This window comes from Tachysurus vachellii, chromosome 7 (assembly GCF_030014155.1).
Source record: "Tachysurus vachellii isolate PV-2020 chromosome 7, HZAU_Pvac_v1, whole genome shotgun sequence".
NCBI lineage: Eukaryota > Metazoa > Chordata > Actinopteri > Siluriformes > Bagridae > Tachysurus > Tachysurus vachellii.
In genome coordinates this window covers 30,653,545-30,677,646 of record NC_083466.1, presented here as the reverse complement: position 1 = coordinate 30,677,646, position 24,102 = coordinate 30,653,545, and the positions used below count along the sequence as shown (strand labels likewise).

At 42.0% G+C, this 24,102-nt stretch overlaps 1 protein-coding gene across 1 annotated transcript in view; it reads left to right on the top strand.

Annotated features, from left to right (window-relative positions):
- pth1r (parathyroid hormone 1 receptor) overlaps window positions 1-24,102 on the top strand; it is a 54,041-nt gene that overhangs the window by 12,338 nt on the left and 17,601 nt on the right. Inside the window, exon 2 of the mRNA XM_060875479.1 lies at window positions 21,806-21,911. Coding sequence (XP_060731462.1) covers window positions 21,806-21,911 — 106 coding nt within the window. The remainder of the gene's footprint in view (window positions 1-21,805; window positions 21,912-24,102) is intronic.

Here is a 24,102-nt window from a genome sequence, read left to right as displayed (position 1 = left end):
TTTGTATGTACAAATTTGCAAGTGTGAGAAATGAGCAATTGAAGTAAACAGTAAACAGTATAGACAATATGTATGTATGTATGTATGTATGTATGTACAGATGTGCAAGTATGAAATGTGCAAATTGAGGTATACATAGTACAAATGTACAAGTGTGAAATGTGCAATTAGGTGCTGTGTGTTCCATGGTGTTAATTGTTCATCAGATGGATTGCTTGAGGTAGGAAACTGTTCCTATGTCTGGTCGTTCTGGTGCTCAGGGCTCTGTAACGTCAACCAGATGGTAACAGTTCAAACAGGGAGTGTGCTGGATGTGAGGGGTCCAGAGTGAGGGAGTGTGCTGGATGTGAGGGGTCCAGAGTGAGGGAGTGTGCTGGACATGAGGGGTCCAGAGTGAGGGAGTGTGCTGGATGTGAGGGGTCCAGAGTGAGGGAGTGTGCTGGACGTGAGGGGTCCAGAGTGAGGGAGTGTGCTGGACGTGAGGGGTCCAGAGTGAGGGAGTGTGCTGGATGTGAGGGGTCCAGAGTGAGGGAGTGTGCTGGATGTGAGGGGTCCAGAGTGAGGGAGTGTGCTGGACGTGAGGGGTCCAGAGTGAGGGAGTGTGCTGGACGTGAGGGGTCCAGAGTGAGGGAGTGTGCTGGATGTGAGGGGTCCAGAGTGAGGGAGTGTGCTGGATGTGAGGGGTCCAGAGTGAGGGAGTGTGCTGGATGTGAGGGGTAAAGAGTGAATGTGCTGGATGTGAGGGGTCCAGAGTGAGTGAGTGTGCTGGATGTGAGGGGTCCAGAGTGATTGACTTTGCCCTTTTGCTCACTCTGGAGAAGTACAGATCTGGAGAGAAGGGAGAGTTGTGCCAATGGTTTGCTCAGCAGTCCGGACTACCCCCTGTAGTCTTCTGAGGTCAGATTTGGTAGCTGAGCTGAACTAAACAGTCACTGTGGTGCAGAGGATGGATTCGATGATGGCGGTGTAGAACTGTTTCAGCAGATCCTGTGTCAGGGTGAACTTCCTCAGCTGGTGAAGGAAGTACAACCTCTGCTGAGCCTTTTTCACAATGGAGTCAATGTGAATGTCCCACTTCAGGTCCTGGGAGATTGTGGTTCCCAGGAATCTGAATGACTCCACTGCTGTCACAATGCTGTCCATGATGGTAAGTGGGGGGAGAGCAGGGGGGTTTCTCCTGAAGTCCACGATCATCTTCACTGTCTTGAGCGTGTTCAGCTCCAGGTTGTTAAGACTGCACCAGACAGCCAGCTGTTCAACCTCCAGTCTGTAAGCAGACTCGTCACCGTCCTGGATGAGGCAGATCAGTGTGGTGTCGTCTGCAAACTTCAGGAGCTTGACAGAGGGGTCATTAGAGGTGCAGTCGTTTGTGTACAGAAAGAGCAGTGGGGAGAAGAGCAGTGGGGAGAGGACACAACCCTGAGGAGCGCCAGTGCTGATGGTGCGGGTGCTAGATTAGTCGCACTAGCTGCTGCCTGTCTGTGAGAAAGCTGGTGATCCACTGACAGACAGAGGAGGGCACGGAGAGCTGGGTTAATTTGGGCTGGAGGAGTGATGGGATGATGGCGTTAAAGGCAGAGCTGAAGTCCACAAACAGGATCCTCACATAAGTCCCTGGTCTGTCCAGATGCTGCAGAACATAATGCAGTCCCATATTGACTGCATCATTCACAGACCTGTTTGCTCTGTAGGCAAACTGCAGAGGGTCCAGTAAGGGTCCAGTGATGTCCTTCAGATAAGCCAGAACCAGTCTTTCAAATGATTTCATGACCACAGATGTTAGAGCCACAGGTCGGGGATGATGGTGGAGCTTTTGAAGCATGAGGGGACTTCACACAGCTCCAGTGATGTGTTGAAGATACATATGAAGATGGGGCCAGTTGATCAGCACAGGTTTTCAGACAGGCTGGTGAAACCCTGTCTGGGCCTGGTGCCTTTCTTCTCCTGATCTTCCTGAAGACCTGACACACATCATCTTCACTGAACTGAATTTTAGGTGTGTTGGAGTTGGAGTTTACAGGAGGTGAGAATTGGGCTTTCTCAAACCTGCAGTAGAACTCATTCAGGTCGTCTGCCAGTTGTTGATTCACCACAGTGCTGGGGTGTCGTGTAGTTGGTGATGGCTTTCAGACCTTTCCACACTGAAGCTGAGTCATTAGAGGAAAACTGAGTCCGTGATTTTTCAGAATAATTTCTCTTTGCCACTCTGATCTCCTTTTCCAATGTGTGCATGTGTGTGTGTCTCTGTGTGTGTGTGTATGTGTGTATGTGTTTGTGTGTGTGTATGTGTGCATGTGTATGTGCGTGTGTGTGTATGTGTGCGTGTGTATGTGTGAGTGTGTGCATGTGTATGTGTGTGAGAGGTGTGTATGTGTGTGTGTGTGTGAGTGTGTATGTTTGTATGTGTGTGAGCATGTGTGTGAGTGTGTGTGTGAGTGTGTGTATGTGTGTGAGTGTGAGTGTGTAAGTGTGTGTGAGTGTGAGTGTGTAAGTGTGTGTGAGTGTGAGTGTGTAAGTATGTGTGAGTGTGTGAGAGTATGTGTGTGAGTGTGTGTGAGTGAGAGGTGTGTATGTGTGTGAGTGTGTGTATGTGTGTGAGAGGTGTGTATGTGTGTGAGTGTGTGTGTGAGTGTGTGAGAGGTGTGTATGTGTGTGAGTGTGTGAGAGTATGTGTGTGAGTGCGTGTATGTTGTGAGTGTGTGTGAGAGGTGTGTATGTGTATGAGTGTGAGTGTGTGAGAGGTGTGTATGTTTGTGAGTGTGTGTGTATGTTTGTGAGTGTGTGTGTATGTGTGTGAGTGTGTGAGAGGTGTGTATGTGTGTGAGTGTGTGTGTATGTGTGTGAGTGTGTGAGAGGTGTGTATATGTGTGAGTGTGTGAGAGGTGTGTGTGTGTGTGTGTGTATGTGTGTGAGTGTGTGTATGTGTGTGAGTGTGTGTGAGAGGTGTGACTGTAGTGAATAATGATCTATCAGTGGGCTGAAGTGACACAGACTTACTCATTAACTGAAACAAACAGACTGCTGGTTATAATATTGTACAGTATTAAAACACAGCCTCTGTTCATGTCTCATGTCTTAAGTAAACCTGATGCTTTATAACAGTTACAGTTGCTATTTTAACACCTTCTTCTCTCGGCTGTCCTATAAAACTGCCATAAAAGGTTTAAAAAGCTGTAAATGTTGCAATAAAACACACAAAAATATCCTTAAGCTCCATTTTTATTTCATCTGTAGCCTGATGTCCAGCTGGTGACTGTGATGTAGAGAGTTTCACACCTTCCTGAAACAACCAAAAGTAAAACAGCACATTCATGTTTGGGACGTGTGTGTGTGTGTGTGTGTCTGTTTGTATGTGTGTGTCTCTGTGTGTGTGTATGTGTGCATGTGTATGTATGTGTGTGTGTGCGTGTGTGTATGTGTGCGTGTGTGTGTGTGCATGTGTGTCTGTGTGTGTGTTTGTGTATGTGTGAGTATGTGTTTGTGTGTATGTGTGTGTATGTGTGCGTGTGTGTGTGTGTGTATGAACACATGTCCTTGTTATTTTAATTAGTTATGAGTGTTAATCAGACAGAGTGTGATGACTGGAACATTATGAATAATTATGAAGCCTCTCAGCCAATCAGAGGCGAGAGAAACAACAAACACACACTTTGTCATATTTGCTGCATTTGTCCCTTTCAGTTTCAACAAGGTCGTGATTTAAAAAATGAAAGAAAACAAAAAGTGTCTGATTGCAATCATGTCAGTGAGGAGGAGCATCAGCAGAAGGTCAGACAACTCTGATCTGAAACTAAAGGTAGAAAGAAATATTGTCAATAATTCAACATCTCACTACTCATGTGTTCGAAACAAAAAGGATTCAGCACAGTTTATAGATTTAGCACAGTTTATAGATTCAGCACAGTCTATAGATTCAGCACAGTTTATAGATTCAGCACAGTCTATAGATTCAGCACAGTCTATAGATTCAGCAGAGTTTATAGTTTCAGCACAGTCTATAGATTCAGCACAGTTTATAGATTTAGCACAGTTTATAGATTCAGCACAGTTTATAGATTCAGCATAGTCTGTAGATTCAGCACAGTTTATAGATTCAGCACAGTTTATAGATTCAGCACAGTTTATAGATTCAGCACAGTCTATAGATTCAGCACAGTCTATAGATTCAGCAGAGTTTATAGTTTCAGCACAGTCTATAGATTCAGCACAGTTTATAGATTCAGTACAGTTTATAGATTCAGCACAGTCTATAGATTCAGCGCAGTTTATAGTTTCAGTACAGTTTATAGATTCAGCACAGTTTATAGATTCAGCATAGTCTGTAGATTCAGCACAGTTTATAGATTCAGCACAGTTTATAGATTCAGCATAGTCTGTAGATTCAGCACAGTCTGTAGATTCAGCACAGTTTATAGATTCAGCACAGTTTATAGATTCAGCATAGTCTGTAGATTCAGCACAGTTTATAGATTCAGCACAGTCTATAGATTCAGCACAGTCCATAGATTCAGCACAGTTTATAGTTTCAGCACAGTTTATAAATTCAGCACAGTCTATAGATTCAGCACAGTTTATAGATTCAGTACAGTTTATAGATTCAGCACAGTCTATAGATTCAGCACATTTTATAGATTCAGCACAGTCTATAGCTTCAGCACAGTTTATAGATTTAGTACAGTTTATAGATTCAGCACAGTCTATAGATTCAGCACATTTTATAGATTCAGCACAGTCTATAGATTCAGCACAGTTTATAGATTCAGCACAGTCTATAGATTCAGCACAGTCTATAGATTAAGCACAGTTTATAGATTCAGCACAGTCTATAGATTCAGCACAGTTTATAGATTCAACACAGTCTATAGATTCAACACAGTCTATAGATTCAGCACAGTTTATAGATTCAGTACAGTCTGTAGATTCAGCACAGTTTATAGATTCAACACAGTCTATAGATTCAGCACAGTTTATAGATTCAGCACAGTCTATAGATTCAGCACAGTCTATAGATTCAGCACAGTCTATAGATTTTGTACAGTTTATAGATTCAGTACAGTTCATAGATTCAGCACAGTTTATAGATTCAGCACAGTCTACTGTATAGATCCAGCACAGTCTATAGATTCAGCACAGTCTATAGATTCAGCACAATCCATAGATTCAGCACAGTTTATAGATTCAGCACAGTCTATAGATTCAGCACAGTCTATAGATCATTACTGAGATACCATTATTTATATAAAATAATAAATAAATAATAATAAATAATAAAACAGATGCCCGAGCCACCTCAGCTGACTCCTCTCGATGTGGAGGAGCAGCGGCTCTAGTCTGAGCTCCTCCCGAGTGACCGAGCTCCTCACCCTATCTCTAAGGGAGCGCCCAGCCATCCTGCAGAGGAAACTCATTTCGGCCGCCTGTATCCGGGATCTTGTCCTTTCAGTCATGACCCAAAGCTCATGACCATAGGTGAGGGTAGGAACGTAGATCGACTGGTAAATAGAGAGCTTCGCCTTGCGGCTCAGCTCTTTCTTCACCACAACAGACCGGTATATCGACCGCATCACTGCAGAAGATACACCGATCCACCTGTCGATCTCCCGCTCCATCCTTCCCTCACTCGTGAACAAGACCCCAAGATACTTAAACTCCTCCACTTGAGGCAGGAGCTTTCCACCAACCTGAAGGGGACAAGCCACCCTTTCCGGGTGAGAACCATGGCCTCGGACTTGGAGGTGCTGATTCTCATCCCTGCCGCTTCACACTCGGCTGCAAACCGTCCCAGTGCACGCTGAAGGTCCTGATTTGAAGAAGCCAACAGGACAACATCATCTTCAAAAAGCAGAGACGAAATCCCGTGGTCCCCAAACCGGACTCCCTCCGGCCCCCGACTGCGCCTAGAAATCCTGTCCATATAAATAATGAATAGGACCGGTGACAAAGGGCAGCCCTGCCGGAGTCCAACATGCACCAGGAATATGGGGTCCGGGGCCCTCTGCTAAGGGCTGTCCGGTCCCTATATGACCGGACAGCCCTTAGCAGAGGGCCCCGGACCCCATACTCCCAGAGCACCCCCCACAGATCACCACGAGGGACACAGTCGAATGCCTTCTCCAGATCCACAAAGCACATGTGGACTGGTTGGGCAAACTCCCATGAACCCTCCAGCAACCTGGCAAGGGTATAGAGATGGTCCAGTGTTCCACGACCGGGACGAAACCCGCATTGTTCCTCCTGAATCCGAGGTTCGACTATTGGCCGAATTCTCCTCTCCAGTACCCTGGCATAGACTTTTCCGGGGAGGCTGAGGAGTGTAATCCCCCTGTAGTTGGAACACACCCTCCGGTCCCCCTTCTTAAACAGAGGGACCACCACCCCAGTCTGCCAGTCCAGAGGCACTGTCCCCAGCTGCCACGCGATGTTGCAGAGGCGTGTCAACCAAGACAGCCCCACAACACCCCACAACTTGAGGTACTCTGGGCAGATCTCATCCACCCCCGGTGCCTTGCCACTGAGGAGCTTCTCAACCACCTCAGTGACCTCAGCTTGGGGGATCGATGAGTCCTCAACTGAGCCCTCTGCCTCTGCTTCCTCAGTGGAAGACATGTCGGTGGGGTTGAGGAGATCCTCGAAGTACTCCTTCCACCGTCCGAGAATGTCCACAGTCGAAGTCAGCAGATTCCCGCTCTCACTGTAAACAGTGTGAGCAGGGCACTGCTTCCCCTTCCTGAGGCGCCGGATGGTTTGCCAGAATTTCTTCGAGGCCAACCAATAGTCCTTCTCCATGGCCTCACCAAACTCCTCCCAGACCCGAGTTTTTGCCTCTGCAACCATCCCGGCTGAAGCTCGCTTGGCCCTCCGGTACCTATCAGCTGCCTCCGGAGTCCCCCGAGCCAACCAGGCTCGATAGGACTCCTTCTTCAGCTTGACGGCATCCCTTACTTCCGGTGTCCACCACCGGGTTCGGGGATTGCCGCCACGACAGGCACCGGAGACCTTACGGCCACAGCTCCGCGCAGCTGCGTCGACAATGGAGGTGGAGAACATGGTCCACTCAGACTCAATGTCTCCAACCTCCCTCGGGATCTGGTTGAAGCTCTGCCGGAGGTGGGAGTTGAAGATCTCTCTGACCAGAGACTCTGCCAAACGTTCCCAGCGGACCCTCACAGTACGTTTGGGTCTGCCAAGTCTGTCCAACTTCCTCCCCGGCCATCGGATCCAACTCACCACCAGGTGGTGATCAGTTGACAGCTCCGCCCCTCTCTTCGCCCGACTGTCCAAGACATACGGCCGGATGTCAGATGAAACAACCACAAAGTCGATCATCGACCTCCGACCTAAGGTGTCCTGATGCCATGTGTACTGATGGACACCCTTATGCTTGAACATGGTATTCGTTATGGACAAACTGTGACTAGCACAAAAGTCCAATAACAGAACACCACTCGGGTTCAGGTCGGGGGGGGCGTTCCTCCCAATCACGCCCCTCCAGGTGTCACTGTCGCCGCCCACATGAGCGTTGAAGTCCCCCAGTAGAACGGCGGAGTCCCCGGTCGGAGCACTTTCCAGCACCCCTCCCAGAGACTCCAAGAAGGTCGGGTACTCTACACTGCCATTTGGCCATAAGCACAAATAACAGTGAGATACCTCTCCCCGACCCGAAGGCGCAGGGAAACGACCCTCTCGTTCATTGGGGTGAACTCCAACACATGGCTGTTGAGCTGGGGGGCTATGAGCAAGCCCACACCAGCCTGCCGCCTCTCACCGCGGGCAACTCCAGAGTAGTAGAGAGCCCAGCCTCTCTCAAGGGGTTGGGTTCCAGAGTCCAGGCTGTGCGTGGAGGCGAGCCCAACTATATCTAGTCGGTATCTCTCGACCTCCCGCACCAGCTCTGGCTCCTTCCCCCCGCAGTGAGGTGACATTCCATGTCCCGAGCCAGAATCCGTGTCCGGGGATTGGGTCGCCGAGGCTCCCGCCTTCGACTGCCACCCAATCCACATTGCACCAGCCCCTTACGGTTTCTCCTGCAGTTGGTGGGCCCACAGGAGATCGGCCCCACGTCGCTCCTTCGGGCTGAGCCCGGCCGGGCCCCATGGGGTAAGACCCGGCCACCAGGCGCTCGCATGCGAGCCCCAACCCCGGGCCTGGCTCCAGGGTGGGGCCCCCGGTTGCGCCATACCGGGCGACGTCACGGACCTTGCTTTGTTTTTCTTCATAAAGGGCTTTTGAACCGCTCTTTGTCTGGCCCGTCACCCAGGACCTGTTTGCCTTGGGAGACCCTACCAGGGGCAAAAAGCCCCAGACAACATAGCTCCTAGGATCATTCAGGCACGCAAACCCCTCCACCACAATAAGGTGGCGGTTCAAGGAGGGGCTTTTTTACTTTAATACTGTATTTATTATTGATGAGGCTAAAAAAAAATTCCCTCTTCCTCCCTCCATTCCTTCCTTCCTCTGTTCCTTCCTCCCTCCCTTCCTTCCTCTCTCCCTCCCTCTGTTCCGTACTCCCTCCCTTCCTCCCTCCATTCCTTTCTTTCCGCTCTCCCTTCCTGTATTCCTTCCTTCCTTCCTTCCTTCTTTCCTTCCCTCTCTCCCTCTATTCCTTCCTTCCTCCCTCCCTCCCTGTCTTCCTTTCTTACTCCCTTCTTTTCTCCCTCCCTCCCTCCCTCCCTCCCTCCCTCCCTCTATTCCTTCCTTCCTTCCTTCCTTCCTTCCTTCCTTCCTTCCTTCCTCCCTCTATTACTTCCTCCCTCACTCCCTCTTTTCCTTTTTTACTCCCTCCCTCCCTCCCTCCCTCCCGTTTATTTTCTGAAGCACTGCATGCTAACACATGAATGATCTGGCTTTACTGAGAGCTTACAGACTTCAGTCATGTCTTTGGTGGGTGCAGAGTTAAGGGGTGTGGGGGAGTGTCTATAAAATGACTGACATGAGGCCCATTCACACACTGCTGGTGCTGAGTAAAGAGTTTTCTTTTGTGATCCACTTGTTTTATTGATTAAATTGTGTGTACATTTTGACATGATCAGTGTGTGTGTGATGTATAAAGTGCAGTATTGCGTGAGTGAGTGTATTCCTCTCTGTGTCTCAGCACACTGTTAATGCGCTGCAGTGTGCCACTCAGGAAGGCCATGTGTTTACCTGACTCCCCTGACCTCGGGCCACATTTTTCTCCTTTTCCCCCTCTTTCCACTGGAAGAATGTGGGAGTGTGTGTGTAACTCAATGCCACTTTTACATTTTAGTTAAACACAGCCACAGTGTGTGTGTGTGTGTGTGTGTGTGTGTGTGTGTGTGTGTGTGTGTGTGTGTGTGCTTTTCCTGTCAGGGCATTTTGGACAGCTGCCAGTTTGTGTAGAATCACTCATGCAATTTATTTATTTATTTATTTATTTAACCCATTTATTCATTCAGTTACATCCCTCCTGAGTGAGCTATACATACACACAACACACACACATACACACACATATACACACTCATCAATCAAGTCAATCATAATTATGTGAGTTGCCATTTTCTCTGATTGTAGACTAGCAGTGCGCTTCTTACAATGTGCTTGTTTGTGTGTGTATGTGTGTGTGAGTGTTTATGTGTGTGTGTTTGTGTGTATGTATGTGTGTGCGTATGTGTGTGCTTATGTGTGTGCGTTTGTGTGTGTGTTTATGTGTGTGTGTATGTGTGTGAGTGTGTATGTGTGTGTGTGTATGTGTGAGTATGTGTGTGAGTGTGTATGTGTGTGTATGTGTGTTAGTGTGTATGTATGTGTGTGTGTGTTAGTGTGTATGTATGTGTGTGAGTGTGTATGTGTATGTGTGTGTGTGTGTGTGAGTGTGTATGTGTGTGTGTATGTGTGTGAGTGTGTATGTGTGTGAGTGTGTATGTGTGTGAGTGTGTATACTGTATGTGTGTGTCCTGTGTTCATGTTAGTGTCAGCATATGGTACCGTGTCCTGTATTCACGTTAGTCAAGTCAAGTCAAGAAGCTTTTATTGTCATTACAACCATATATAGCTGTTACAGTACACAGTGGCATGAGTGATATGGGGATGTGGAGGTCTATCATGTGGCCTCATCGTCCTGGACCTTTCAGCAGCATTTGACTCGTTAACTATGAGACTCTCTTGTGGATCCTCAAGAAACTTGGTGATATTATCACTTGGTGATATTACTTGGTGATGATCGTAATGATGATGATGATGATGATGATTGATGATGGTGATGGTAATGATGATGGTTATGGTGATGATGGTAGCTAGTGGTTAAGGTGCTGTACTACCAGTCGGAAGTGTGAGTTTGAGTCCCACGTCCACCAGGCTGCCACTGCTGGGCCCCTGAGCAAGGCCCTTAACCCTCAATTGTAAAAAAATGCGATTAAAATGTAAGTTGCTCTGGATAAGTGCATCTGCTAAATGTTGTAAATGTAAATGTAAAATGAGACACAAAGTGTCTCCAGGATCATAGAGCTACATAAAAAAGACAGAGCTAAGGACTTAGTAAGTATCCTAGATACATAAAGTGTATCTGTGTAACCCGGTGTAAACAGTGCAGGACAAGACAAACAAGACAGACAAGACAGTGCAGGACAAAAGACAGTGTAAACAAAAAAATTACAAGACAATACACAGAAACAGCACCATTAGCATATGGTAACGCATCCTGTGTTCACGTTAGCATATGGTAACATGTCCTGTGTTCACGTTAGCTTATGGTAACGCGTCCTGTGTTCACGTTAGCGTATGGTAACGCGTCCTGTGTTCACGTTAGCGTATGGTAACGTGTCCTGTGTTCACGTTAGCGTATGGTAACGTGTCCTGTGTTCATGTTAGCATATGGTACCATGTCCTGTGTTCACATTAGCGTATGGTAACATGTCCTGTGTTCAAATTAGCGTATGGTAACATGTCCTGTGTTCACATTAGCATATGGTAACATGTCCTGTGTTTATGTTAGCATATGGTAACGTGTCCTGTGTTCACATTAGCGTATGGTACCGTGTCCTGTGTTCACATTAGCGTATGGTACCGTGTCCTGTGTTCACATTAGCGTATGGTGACATGTCCTGTGTTCACATTAGCGTATGGTACCGTGTCCTGTGTTCACGTTAGCGTATGGTGCCCTGTCCTGTGTTCACATTAGCATATGGTAACATGTCCTGTGTTTATGTTAGCATATGGTAACGTGTCCTGTGTTCACATTAGCGTATGGTACCGTGTCCTGTGTTCACATTAGCGTATGGTACCGTGTCCTGTGTTCACATTAGCGTATGGTACCGTGTCCTGTGTTCACATTAGCATATGGTGACATGTCCTGTGTTCACATTAGCGTATGGTACCGTGTCCTGTGTTCACGTTAGCGTATGGTGCCCTGTCCTGTGTTCACATTAGCGTATGGTAATGTGGTTTTAAAGAGAAGCCCAGCTTTGTGTGTTAGTGTGTTTACAGAGCTCATTTCTCATTCTCACTGCCGTGCTGCATTCCTCTCGTCTCTGCACTGGCCGTCTAGCGTTGACGTGTGAAAACTGTCACCATCGCTCAGAGACCCCTCCTCCTCCTCCTCAGTCTGTGAATGTTCTCTTACTGACCATGGGTTAAGATAAATCTCTATAGGATAAGTCTAGAGTTAATCACAACTTAATGATAACTTCTGAACTGAATATTTCATGTAATATTTATTTCCACTAAATTTAAAGTTAGTATAATTCACCAGCTCATAACTCTAAATGGAAGCAGCCAGTAAAGTGCTAGAGTGTGATGCTAATCATAGTTACAGGATAACCACCATAGTTTTCATAATATATTTGAGGGAAAAGGTTTAGTGGTTTAATGTTAAGTCTAAACCTTTGTGTATTTAAAACCAGCACCTTGACCTGAAGAAGCCAGGAAGGCTAATGATGTCTAGTGAGTTTATCTGTGATTGAATTTAAATTAAACTCCACCACTTCTCCACCAAACTCTTCTCTCTGTAAGATGGACATGAACGTCTGAGGTGCTGCATCTTTATTTTATAGTTATTTAAATCCTTGTCCTTTCATTTCACCTCTTTGCAGTGGTTCTTCGTAGCCATCTTGCATTTTTCTTCTTTTCCCCACAGGAGTGTGTAAAACACTCAAGGATCAACGCTTGACCTTCTGATTTAATGGACGTTCATTTTTATTTTCAGTGGATCCTCTAATGAGCCAATCAGAGAAAGGACGAGAGAGGTGATTAATTAGTTAATTGCTGCTGCTTCGTTAATGAGTTACTTTTCCAAATAGCTGATCTTAAAGAACAAAACTACGTCAGTGAGTATTCAGGACTCAGTAATCACCTGGAAGGTTGTGCCCTTCAGGTGTTTTTATGTTTTATCCCCGGTCTGTACACTATATGTTTATGTGTAATCAAGTGCTCTGTTATCTTATTGTCATGGGCACTGTACTGGTAATATCTGTAAATACTGGGATATGTGAGTAGGAAGTCCATGTTAGCATTTATTATAGATCAGCCACTAGGAAAGCAGTGGATGTGTCTGCTTGTCTTTTGCTAGGTTTGTCTTTCCTTTTTTTTCACTTTAGCAACCTTTTTAGCTGTAAACCAGGAGCACATTGACCCTCTGTCTAACCCTCGTGCCTCCAAACAAAGTCCCACTCATTAGTGAGGGGTTTAAACATGAAATCCTTTAAAACAAGGAGGGAATCATGAACGTCTCCTTACCTCTGTTTAATAAGAGCGCTCACCTAATTACTGCTTTAGAACTCAATAAACAAAAGCTTGTGTGTCATTTGGGTCTCACTTCATCAGGACTGATGTGTTTTTAAGCCATGGGGAAATGAATGTTTATTAAATATGGATTTATTAAATATCATCACAGGATAAAAACTAATCTCTTATTAACATTGGTCCAAAGGGATGTGATCCTTATTGTTTCTCAGAAGGTATATACACATATCTGTCACTGTCTCTGACCACACACACACACACACACACACACTATATTAAACCCTTGTTACACTGGAAAGCTCTTCACATTACACTCTTGTTACTTTGAGTAAAATGAACCCCAGCAGCCAAATAACTGAGAAAAACTCGTGTGTGTGTGTGTGTGTGTGTGTGTGTGTGTGTGTGTGTGTGTGTGTGTGTGGTCAGAGACAGTGACAGACATTGGCATACAGATATTCAGACAGATAGAGAGACAGATAGAGAGTCAGGTAGAGAGACAGATAGAGAGATGTTCAGACAGATAGAGAGACAGATAGAGAGACAGATAGAGCGATATTCAGACAGATAGAGAGACAGATAGAGAGATATTCAGACAGATAGAGAGACAGATAGAGAGATATTCAGACAGATAGAGAGACAGATAGAGAGATATTCAGACAGATAGAGAGACAGATAGAGAGATATTCAGACAGATAGAGAGACAGATAGAGAGACAGATAGAGAGGTATTCAGACAGATAGAGAGACAGATAGAGAGACAGATAGAGAGATATTCAGACAGATAGAGAGACAGATGGAGAGATATTCAGACAGATAGAGAGACAGATAGAGCGATATTCAGACAGATAGAGAGATATTCAGACAGATAGAGAGACAGATAGAGAGATATTCAGACAGATAGAGAGACAGATAGAGAGACAGATAGAGATGTATTCAGACAGATAGAGAGACAGATAGAGAAACAGATAGAGAGACAGATAGAGAAACAGATATACCGCTTTTCCACCAAAAAGAACCGGGTGCTGGTTCAGAGCTATCACTGGTGCTGGTTCAAAGTTGGTTCCACTGGCGAACCTTCTAAGAACCGGTTTGCCTTTCCATCGGTTAGAGAGCATCACAGAGCCGAGTCTGACGTCACTATACATGTCACGTGTCCCAGCAACTTTAGTGCAGCAGCGACAAACACAAACACATCAACAACAGCAGATGTTGCTTTACTGTTAATACTCATGGCATTGTGAACCTACATTAACACCCAAACGTGACGAATCCAATGTGTACGTGCAGCTCCATGTAATCTGTATAAACGGAGGTTGTAATGGAGAAAGTACATAACGTTATTTTATCATTAACACAGAAAAAAGTTAGCCTTAGCATGTAGCTACTTACTATCATGTGTGCTGATAACGTATCATATCGCGGTAAAGTAAAAGTGTATTAAACATTAGTATACTTAAGGTACATTATCAAAGGTGCTAACAGTAGGGGCTAATAATAGTTTATTAAATACTAATAATTTATGAATCAGTGAATCTTTTTGGTCATGACTGTGATTTGCTCGTCTTGTTTATTGAGTCAATTTTATGAATCAGTGAATCTATTTGGTCATGACTGTGATTTGCTCCTGTCTTGTTTATTGAGTCAATTTATGAATCAGTGAATCTTTTTGGTCATGACTGTGATTTGCTCCTGTCTTGTTTATTGAGTCAATTTATGAATCAGTGAATCTTTTTGGTGAATGTGATTCACTCCTCTGTAAATGTTTTAACCTAAAGAATGTACATGCATATGTATATTACTGTGTGAGTGTTTCTCTGTGTAAGTATAGAGAGAGTCTGAACTCAGTTTGAGTTTTTTTAATACAGTTTGAAAGTAAACTGCACATGGTTAGCATTAGCACATCTGAAATAGCTCTGAAATACTGTAGGAGATGAGGAGAAGCCACAGACAGGGTGTATTTTTGGTGATATAATTACACAGTCAAACTAGAATTAGCATGCTAGTTATGGTTAGTGACTGCACATCTCTATTCATTTCTCCTTGAGGTACTTTTTAAGTTAGCATGCTAGTTTCAGGTTTATTTCATCCTCATTTGTTTTCTTTTTATGGCTTTTAACTTGAAGGTAGCTAGCGGAAATTCTCCAACAAAATGCAAAAAACCAGGAAAGAAAAACATATACTGCATATTAAAAGCTCTTATATAACAGATCAAAATGCTCCGTTTTTGTCAATTAGAGGGAAAGAAGCGGTGCGGCAACACGACATGTTTCCATACGAGCCGATTTGGCCGAGGAAAAGCTGTAATTACGGCTGTGAATGGAGCTTTAAGTCAGAATGTGGTTTGGCGAATGTTTCCAAGGGACAAGCAGTCTTGTGGTTTGTGGTTTTTTGTCATCAAATTCAAATTGCACAGTCGAGGAGGAGAGAGAAAAAAAAGGAGCGAGGAGCTTCCAGGATCCCGCTTGGCTCCACCGCACATGTCAAAAATCCTCTTTTTTTTTTACTTAAAATGGAAGAGACTCGTTCAGAACGCTGTAAGTGTAACGTCCAGCAGCAACAGGAGCGAGGACACGAACCAGGGTCAAATATTTCAAATAAAAATTAAAAATAAAAATTTGTTTATTAATTACTTCAGTTTTAATTTAGTTAAAAACAGAAAACAGTTCAGAAAGTTTTTATTTTTTAATGAATTTAAATAAGCAATTGAGTGTAAACGTACACAGCACAAAGCAACTTAATTTCTATTAAATATTATATAATGCTAAAATGAAACGCATAATCAAGTTAAGACGATTTACAAATGGTCAAAAAGTGTGTACACTGTATTTTACGTGACAGATAATAAATAAGGTCTCAGATCAGGTCACGTCTCACAGTAAGCTGAGGTAAAGAGACGTACGGCTCCAGACATTCTTTTTATTTTAATGATTTATATCCTTCAGTTTGCTAATTCCCAATTAGCATGCTCCACAGCTAGCCAACTAGCTAGCACGCTAATTATCCCCACTTGTGCTGGGAACAGGAACAGGAAGTGGATCAGCGAAGTTTGTTTGTTGAAGTAAATGAAACTGTTAGTTACTGGTTTAATGATGTAGTAAAAACACGAGTTCCTTCACGTTTCACTGTGAGACATCAACATTAAAGACATTAAACATTATTAATCTGGGGTCAGTACAGAGAGACACACATCTATAGAACCTAAACACTGAAAGAGCCTCAATGTTGTGTGTTAGTCAGACATAAACCAGACACACACACACACACACACACTGCACAACACCATGCTCAATCACTTGAAATTTCTCTGTGTGTGTTTTCAGGCTTTTCATTTTCCCAAACAGTTTGACTGTTGTTTATTTTTAGCTTCTTTCTTCTCCTGACTTCTCTAACGTAAATATCATTTACACGAAAGAGAAAAAAAACACTAACAGATTATAAAGTACACTTTGTCTAACACAAGGAAATGTGTGTGTGTGTGTGTGTGTGTGTGTGTTTAGTAGAGTGTGTTTTGGGTCACAGCCCTGCACTCCGTAGTGTTTAGTAGAGTGTGTTTTGGGTCACAGCCCTGCACTCTGTAGTGTTTAGTAGAGTGTGATTTGGGTCACAGCCCTGCACTCTGTAGTGTTTAGTAGAGTGTGATTTGGGTCACAGCCCTGCACTCCGTAGTGTTTAGTAGAGTGTGTTTTGGGTCACAGCCCTGCACTCTGTAGTGTTTAGTAGAGTGTGATTTGTGTCACAGCCCTGCACTCTGTAGTGTTTAGTAGAGTGTGATTTGGGTCACAGCCCTGCACTCTGTAGTGTTTAGTAGAGTGTGATTTGGGTCACAGCCCTGCACTCTGTAGTGTTTAGTAGAGTGTGATTTGTGTCACAGCCCTGCACTCTGTAGTGTTTAGTAGAGTGTGTTTTGGGTCACAGCCCTGCACTCTGTAGTGTTTAGTAGAGTGTGTTTTGGGTCACAGCCCTGCACTCTGTAGTGTTTAGTAGAGTGTGTTTTGTGTCACAGCCCTGCACTCTGTAGTGTTTAGTAGAGTGTGTTTTGGGTCACAGCCCTGCACTCTGTAGTGTTTAGTAGAGTGTGATTTGTGTCACAGCCCTGCACTCTGTAGTGTTTAGTAGAGTGTGATTTGTGTCACAGCCCTGCACTCTGTAGTGTTTAGTAGAGTGTGTTTTGTGTCACAGCCCTGCACTCTGTAGTGTTTAGTAGAGTGTGTTTTGTGTCACAGCCCTGCACTCTGTAGTGTTTAGTAGAGTGTGATTTGTGTCACAGCCCTGCACTCTGTAGTGTTTAGTAGAGTGTGATTTGTGTCACAGCCCTGCACTCTGTAGTGTTTAGTAGAGTGTGATTTGTGTCACAGCCCTGCACTCTGTAGTGTTTAGTAGAGTGTGATTTGTGTCACAGCCCTGCACTCTGTAGTGTTTAGTAGAGTGTGTTTTGGGTCACAGCCCTGCACTCTGTAGTGTTTAGTAGAGTGTGATTTGTGTCACAGCCCTGCACTCTGTAGTGTTTAGTAGAGTGTGTTTTGTGTCACAGCCCTGCACTCTGTAGTGTTTAGTAGAGTGTGATTTGTGTCACAGCCCTGCACTCTGTAGTGTTTAGTAGAGTGTGTTTTGGGTCACAGCCCTGCACTCTGTAGTGTTTAGTAGAGTGTGTTTTGGGTCACAGCCCTGCACTCTGTAGTGTTTAGTAGAGTGTGTTTTGGGTCACAGCCCTGCACTCTGTAGTGTTTTCTTGTTATTATACTGTCCTTTTCTTATCTTGTTACTCTTTTGATGTTTTATATTTTCTTGTTTCACACTCGTCTTCTTTCTGTATTTAGTTGTTTATTTCTTCATTGTTTTTCAGTTCCTTTCTTTCTTTCACAGTGTATTTGCAGTGTTGTGCTGTACACACAGGTTAGCAGTGCGGCATTGCGGGTAATATCCAGTCTATATGTTTAGACGTGTGTTTATATAGATTTTCCCGTTGCTGGACGTCATTCCCTTAGTGTGTTTGGACAGAATTCTGGAATATTCTATATTCACTCCACTGAACAGGTTTCTATCTGTTCACTGTTTACTCCTGGCTCCGTCATGTTCCGTTTGTGGTTGTTTGCTGTTCGCTGCCGTAAAAGTCCAGTAGCTGTGTGTGTGTATGTCTGTGTGTATTTGTATGTGTGTGTGTCTGACTGTGTGTGTCTGTGTGTATTTGTATGTGTGTGTGTATTTGTATGTGTGTGTGTCTGTCTGTGTGTGTATTTGTATGTGTGTGTGTAAGTGTGTGTGTGTGTGTGTGTGTGTGTGTGTGTGTGTGTGTGTGTGTGTGTCACACTGACAGGAATAGAGAATACTGATGCCTTTAATATCCACATGAACAAAATGTGGTTTCTGAGGACCAGACACACACACACACACACACACACAGAGAGAGAGAGAGAGAGAGAGAGAGAGAGAGAGAGAGAGAGATTCAGTCTAGTATTTCTCAGGGCTTTCCTTAACCATATTTATTTATTTATTTATTTATTTATTTTTATTCATTCTGATCCTCATGAGACATGATCACTTCTTCTTCAGGAAGTCTTTTAGTTTTTGCTGATTTATACCAGGACAGTGAGTCAGTTACTGTTACGACTAATGATGAAGAAGTGATGTAAAATGTTTAAAAAAAAATGCATTTTGGAGCAAATAAATAAATAAAAAAAAAATAATAATAATTGAATCTACATAAAAAAATGCTAAAATCCAGTTAAAAACACAGTGTACATGACAAAAATAAATGAATAACTATCATATAAAACAACATTTTTATTTGCTTAAATATAAAAATAAGAATAGATGACAATAATAAATAAATGTATAGTTTATCACAGGACAGTTTGGAGTTATAGAGTGAGTTTATTTGGATAAACATAGAAATAATCTTTAAATAAATATCTTTATTAATAGAAAGAACAAAAATCTTTTTAAAAAAGCTAATTTATTTATTTTTCCTCAAACAGGGCTTGGGTTTGAAACATGGGTGTAAACACTGGTTGTTATATGATGGCAGGAAGTGAGATTGATGTGATGATGTGAAGAAAGTTCACTTTTAGGCTTTTTAATGTCTTTGAACTGCTGGTGGTCGTGGAGACGAGCCTCAGTGATGACACTCATGCTGTGTCTGAAACCACAGAACACCACGTTATTGATCCTGGATCAGTTTTCACTGCATGATTCTCTCTAACTGTAAATCTGAACATGAACCCAGACCCATTGATCCCACTGTCACTGTTAAACTGCTCAGAACCTTGTAGTGGTGTTACAAATGTACACTGTTACAGTGGTGTTGGACTCGTGTTAACAACACTAACAATGTAACAACAAAGAGTGTTTATGTTGTTACAGTTTTGTTGTTGTTTATAGTGTTGGTGTTTATAGTGTATAGTATAGTGTACAGTGATGTTAGTTTTGTTAGTGTTGTTACAGTGATGTTACAGCGGTGTTAGTGTTATTACAGTGATGTGGTGTTAGTGTTGTTACAGTGATGTGGTGTTAGTGTTGTTACAGTGATAGTGTTTTTAGTGTTGTTACAGTGATGTGGTGTTAGTGTTGTTACAGTGATGTGGTGTTAGTGGTGTTACAGTGATGTGGTGTTAGTGGTGTTACAGTGATGTGGTGTTAGTTTTGTTACAGTGATAGTGTTTTTAGTGTTGTTACAGTGATGTGGTGTTAGTGTTGTTACAGTGATGTGGTGTTAGTGGTGTTACAGTGATGTGGTGTTAGTGGTGTTACAGTGATGTGGTGTTAGTTTTGTTACAGTGATAGTGTTTTTAGTGTTGTTACAGTGATGTGGTGTTAGTGTTGTTACAGTGGTGTGGTGTTAGTGTTGTTACAGTGATGTGGTGTTAATGTTGTTACAGTGATGTGGTGTTAGTGTTGTTACAGTGATGTGTTAGTGTCGTTACAGTGATTTTACAGTGGTGTTAGTGTCGTTACAGTGATTTTACAGTGGTGTTAGTGTCGTTACAGTGATTTTACAGTGGTGTTAGTGTCGTTACAGTGATTTTACAGTGGTGTTAGTGTCGTTACAGTGATTTTACAGTGGTGTTAGTGTCGTTACAGTGATTTTACAGTGGTGTTAGTGTCGTTACAGTGATTTTACAGTGGTGTTAGTGTCATTACAGTGATTTTACAGTGGTGTTAGTGTCGTTACAGTGATTTTACAGTGGTGTTAGTGTCGTTACAGTGATTTTACAGTGGTGTTAGTGTCGTTACAGTGATTTTTACAGTGATGTTAGTGTTGTTGCAGTGATTTTACGGTGGTGTTAGTGTTGTTACAATGATTTTACAGTGGTGTTAGTGTTGTTACAGTGATGTTACAATGTTGATACAGTGATTTTATAGTGGTGTTAGTGTTATTACAGTGTTGTTAGTGTTGTTACAATGATTTTACAGTGGTGTTAGTGTCGTTACAGTGATTTTACAGTGGTGTTAGTGTCGTTACAGTGATTTTACAGTGGTGTTAGTGTCATTACAGTGATTTTACAGTGGTGTTAGTGTTGTTACAATGATTTTACAGTGGTGTTAGTGTCGTTACAGTGATTTTACAGTGGTGTTAGTGTCGTTACAGTGATTTTTACAGTGATGTTAGTGTTGTTGCAGTGATTTTACGGTGGTGTTAGTGTTGTTACAATGATTTTACAGTGGTGTTAGTGTTGTTACAGTGATGTTACAATGTTGATACAGTGATTTTATAGTGGTGTTAGTGTTATTACAGTGTTGTTAGTGTTGTTACAATGATTTTACAGTGGTGTTAGTGTTATTACAGTGATGTTACAGTGTTACAGTGATTTTACAGTGGTGTTAGTGTTATTACAGTGATGTTACAGTGTTGTTACAGTGATTTTACAGTGGTGTTAGTGTTATTACAGTGATGTTACAGTGTTGTTAGTGATTTTACAGTGGTGTTAGTGTTATTACAGTGATGTTACAGTGTTCTTACAGTGGTGTTAGTGATATTGTTGTTAGTGTTGTTATAGTTATGTTACAGTGGTGCTAGTGTTGTTACAGTGTTGTTAGTGTTGTTACAGTGGTGTTAGTGTTGTTACAGTGTTGTTACAGCGTTGTTACTGTGTTTATTACAGTGTTGTTACAGTATTGTTACAGTGGTGTTAGTGTTGTTACAGTTTTGTTAGTGTAACACTGTTGTTACAGTGTTTATTACAGTGATGTTGATGTTAGTGTTGATGCAGAGTTATTTCAGTGTTGTTAGTTTTTATGTTATTACATTCTTAGTGTTTGTGTAGTTATAATATTGTTACATTATTGTCACAGTGTAAGTGTTACAGTTTTTCTACTATGTTGTTACAGTGTTGTTAGTGTTGTTACAGTGTTTGTCTAAGTTACAATGTTGTCACAGTGTTAGTGGTATAGTTTTGTTACTGTGTTGCTATAATGTTGTGTCTCTACAGTGATGGGAGGGTGATGGTGGTGTTGTGGTGTGTAAGTTGTGTAAGTTGTGTGTTTTTAGATCTGAAAGTTTGTTGATCACAGGAACATTTATTCAGAATGAAGAAAGTGACGTAAAAAAGAGAAAAGAATCTGTGTTTGATTTTTGTTATTCTATTTTACCCCATTTTAAAAACATGCTTCAGACTTGATCATGTGATCATATAAAGGCCTTATCATCATCGCAGGATGTGTGATCTCGTGACAAACCTCAAAATATTTTAAAGTATGTTGTCATAAGCATAATCCCCAATCCCCAAATGTTTTGTTGTGTTTGTTAATCAGGTGTAAACATGTAATATGCTAATGACCATGATGCATGTGTGTAAGTAAATGTGTATATAAATTAACACTGTAAATATTTAGGAGATTTCTGATTAACATGCAAATATCCTCTCAGTTAAGCAAATGGTCTTTCTTCTTATATATTTGAAATGTAATAATTTATGTGTAATATCAGTATGCAAATGTGCACTATTCATGCAAATGTATGATATGCAACTGAGCCTTTTAACAATTCACTATTGTGTCAAAATAAGATATGCAAATGAATTGGACATGCCTCACATTATATGATGTCACACCATCAGACAGTTTTACATCCTCACATATGTTTATTTGCTTTTGATGTGTGTTGATGTCCTCAGGTGCAGGCTGACGACGTGCTGACGAAGGAAGAACAGCTGTACCTCATCATCAATGCTAGGAACAAGTGTGAGAGCTCCATAAAGTCCGGACACAAAACAGCGAGTGGTGAGAAATTAAAATTTCTAAAGGCGTTTCAGACAGGCAGCTGTGTCCAAATCAGCCCCCTGTTCAGTCCCTAGTGCACTACAGTTTAGTAAACATACACCAGCATCAGAATACACCAGGCAGTATACATGATTTAATGAGTCATACAGTGATTCAATCGCATTTGTGGACAACTCATTGACTAATCTACCTTTTTTTTATAATTTTTAAAATTATACACAGTTCACATGACATTCATACTAATTGTATAGAAACTATATGATGTTCCAGTAGATTTGTAGGAACATTTATAAATATTCTCATGGTGTCAAACCATCCAGATTAAAGAAACTGACTAATTAGACCCTTGACACTAGACACATGAGAAGAATTCTGATATCTGGGATGCAACTACACTGTTATGGAATACTGAGGAGGATATGAGATGTTCGGGGTCATAGTGTGTGTGTGTGTGTGTGTGTGTGTGTGTGTGTGTGTGTGTGTGTGTGTGAGTGTTCTCTGAGGTGGTGTGACCTGTGTATGTGCTGCTATCTGCGGCGGCATGGTGACCTGTTCAGTGTGTTGGACATGGACATGTATTAGCAATGCTCTTGGCTATGAACAGAAAGTAAACTCATTTCAGTCGCTAATTTGCATAAGACATGAATACGTAATTTACATTTGTTTTAGTGAAGTGTGTAGTAGTGTCGTGTAGTGTGTTGTAATGTAGTGTAGTGTGTATTAGTTTAGTGTGGTGTGTAGTAGTGTAGTGCTGTGTGTATTAGTTTAGTGTAGTGTAGTGTGTATTAGTTTAGTGTAATTTAGTGCAATGTATATTAGTGTAGTGTAGTGTGGTGTGTATTAGTTTAGTGTGGTGTAGTGTATATTAGTGTAGTGTAGTGTGGTGTGTATTAGTTTAGTGTGGTGTAGTGTATATTAGTGTAGTGTAGTGTGTATTAGTGTAGTGTATATTAGTGTAGTGTAGTGTGTATTAGTGTAGTGTATATTAGTGTAGTGTAGTGTGTATTAGTGTAGTGTATATTAGTGTAGTGTAGTGTATATTAATGTAGTGTAGTGTATATTAGTGTAGTGTATATTAGTGTAGTGTGTATTAGTGTAGTGTATATTAGTGTAGTGTGTATTAGTGTAGTGTATATTAGTGTAGTGTATATTAGTGTAGTGTATATTAGTGTAGTGTAGTGTGGTGTGTATTAGTGTAGTGTGCATTAGTGTAGTGTAGTGTGTATTAGTGTAGTGTAGTGTATATTAGTGTGGTGTAGTGTGTTGTGTATTAGTGTAGTGTATATTAGTGTAGTGTAGTGTAGTGTATATTAATGTAGTGTGTATTAGTGTAGTGTAGTTTATATTAGTATAATGTATATTAGTGTAGTGTAGTGTAGTGTATATTAGTGTAGTGTGTATTAGTGTAGTGTAGTTTATATTAGTATAATGTATATTAGTGTAGTGTAGTGTATATTAGTGTAGTGTGTATTAGTGTAGTGTAGTGTGCATTAGTGTAGTGTAGTGTATATTAATGTAGTGTGTATTAGTGTAGTGTATATTAGTGTAGTGTGTATTAGTGTAGTGTAGTTTATATTAGTATAATGTATATTAGTGTAGTGCAGTGTATATTAGTGTAGTGTGTATTAGTGTAGTGTAGTGTATATTAGTGTAGTGTAGTGTATATTAGTGTAGTGTGTATTAGTGTAGTGTAGTGTAGTGTATATTAATGTAGTGTAGTGTATATTAATGTAGTGTGTATTAGTGTAGTGTAGTGTAGTGTATATTAATGTAGTGTGTATTAGTGTAGTGTATATTAGTGTAGTGCTGTGTGTATTAGTTTAGTGTAGAGTGTAGTAGTGAATTGCTGTGTGTATTAGTTTAGTGTAGTGTGTATTAGTGTAGTGCTGTGTGTATTAGTTTAGTGTAGCGTGTAGTAGTGTAGTGCTGTGTGTATTAGTGTAGTGCTGTGTGTATTAGTTTAGTGTAGTGTGTAGTAATGTAGTGTTGTGATACTCTTTTACTCTTAAGAGCAAAACAACTATTTTGTGCTATGTTGAATATGACATTGTATTATTAGCAGTGTTTAATTTGTTGTGCTGTCATAAGTCTTTGGCTCAGTTTGGGTGAGAATTTGTCCAGATTAAATCCAGATTTATACAGTGATGGATTTCATTGTGAGTTTAAGAGACCTGAGCATCATGTCTGATTG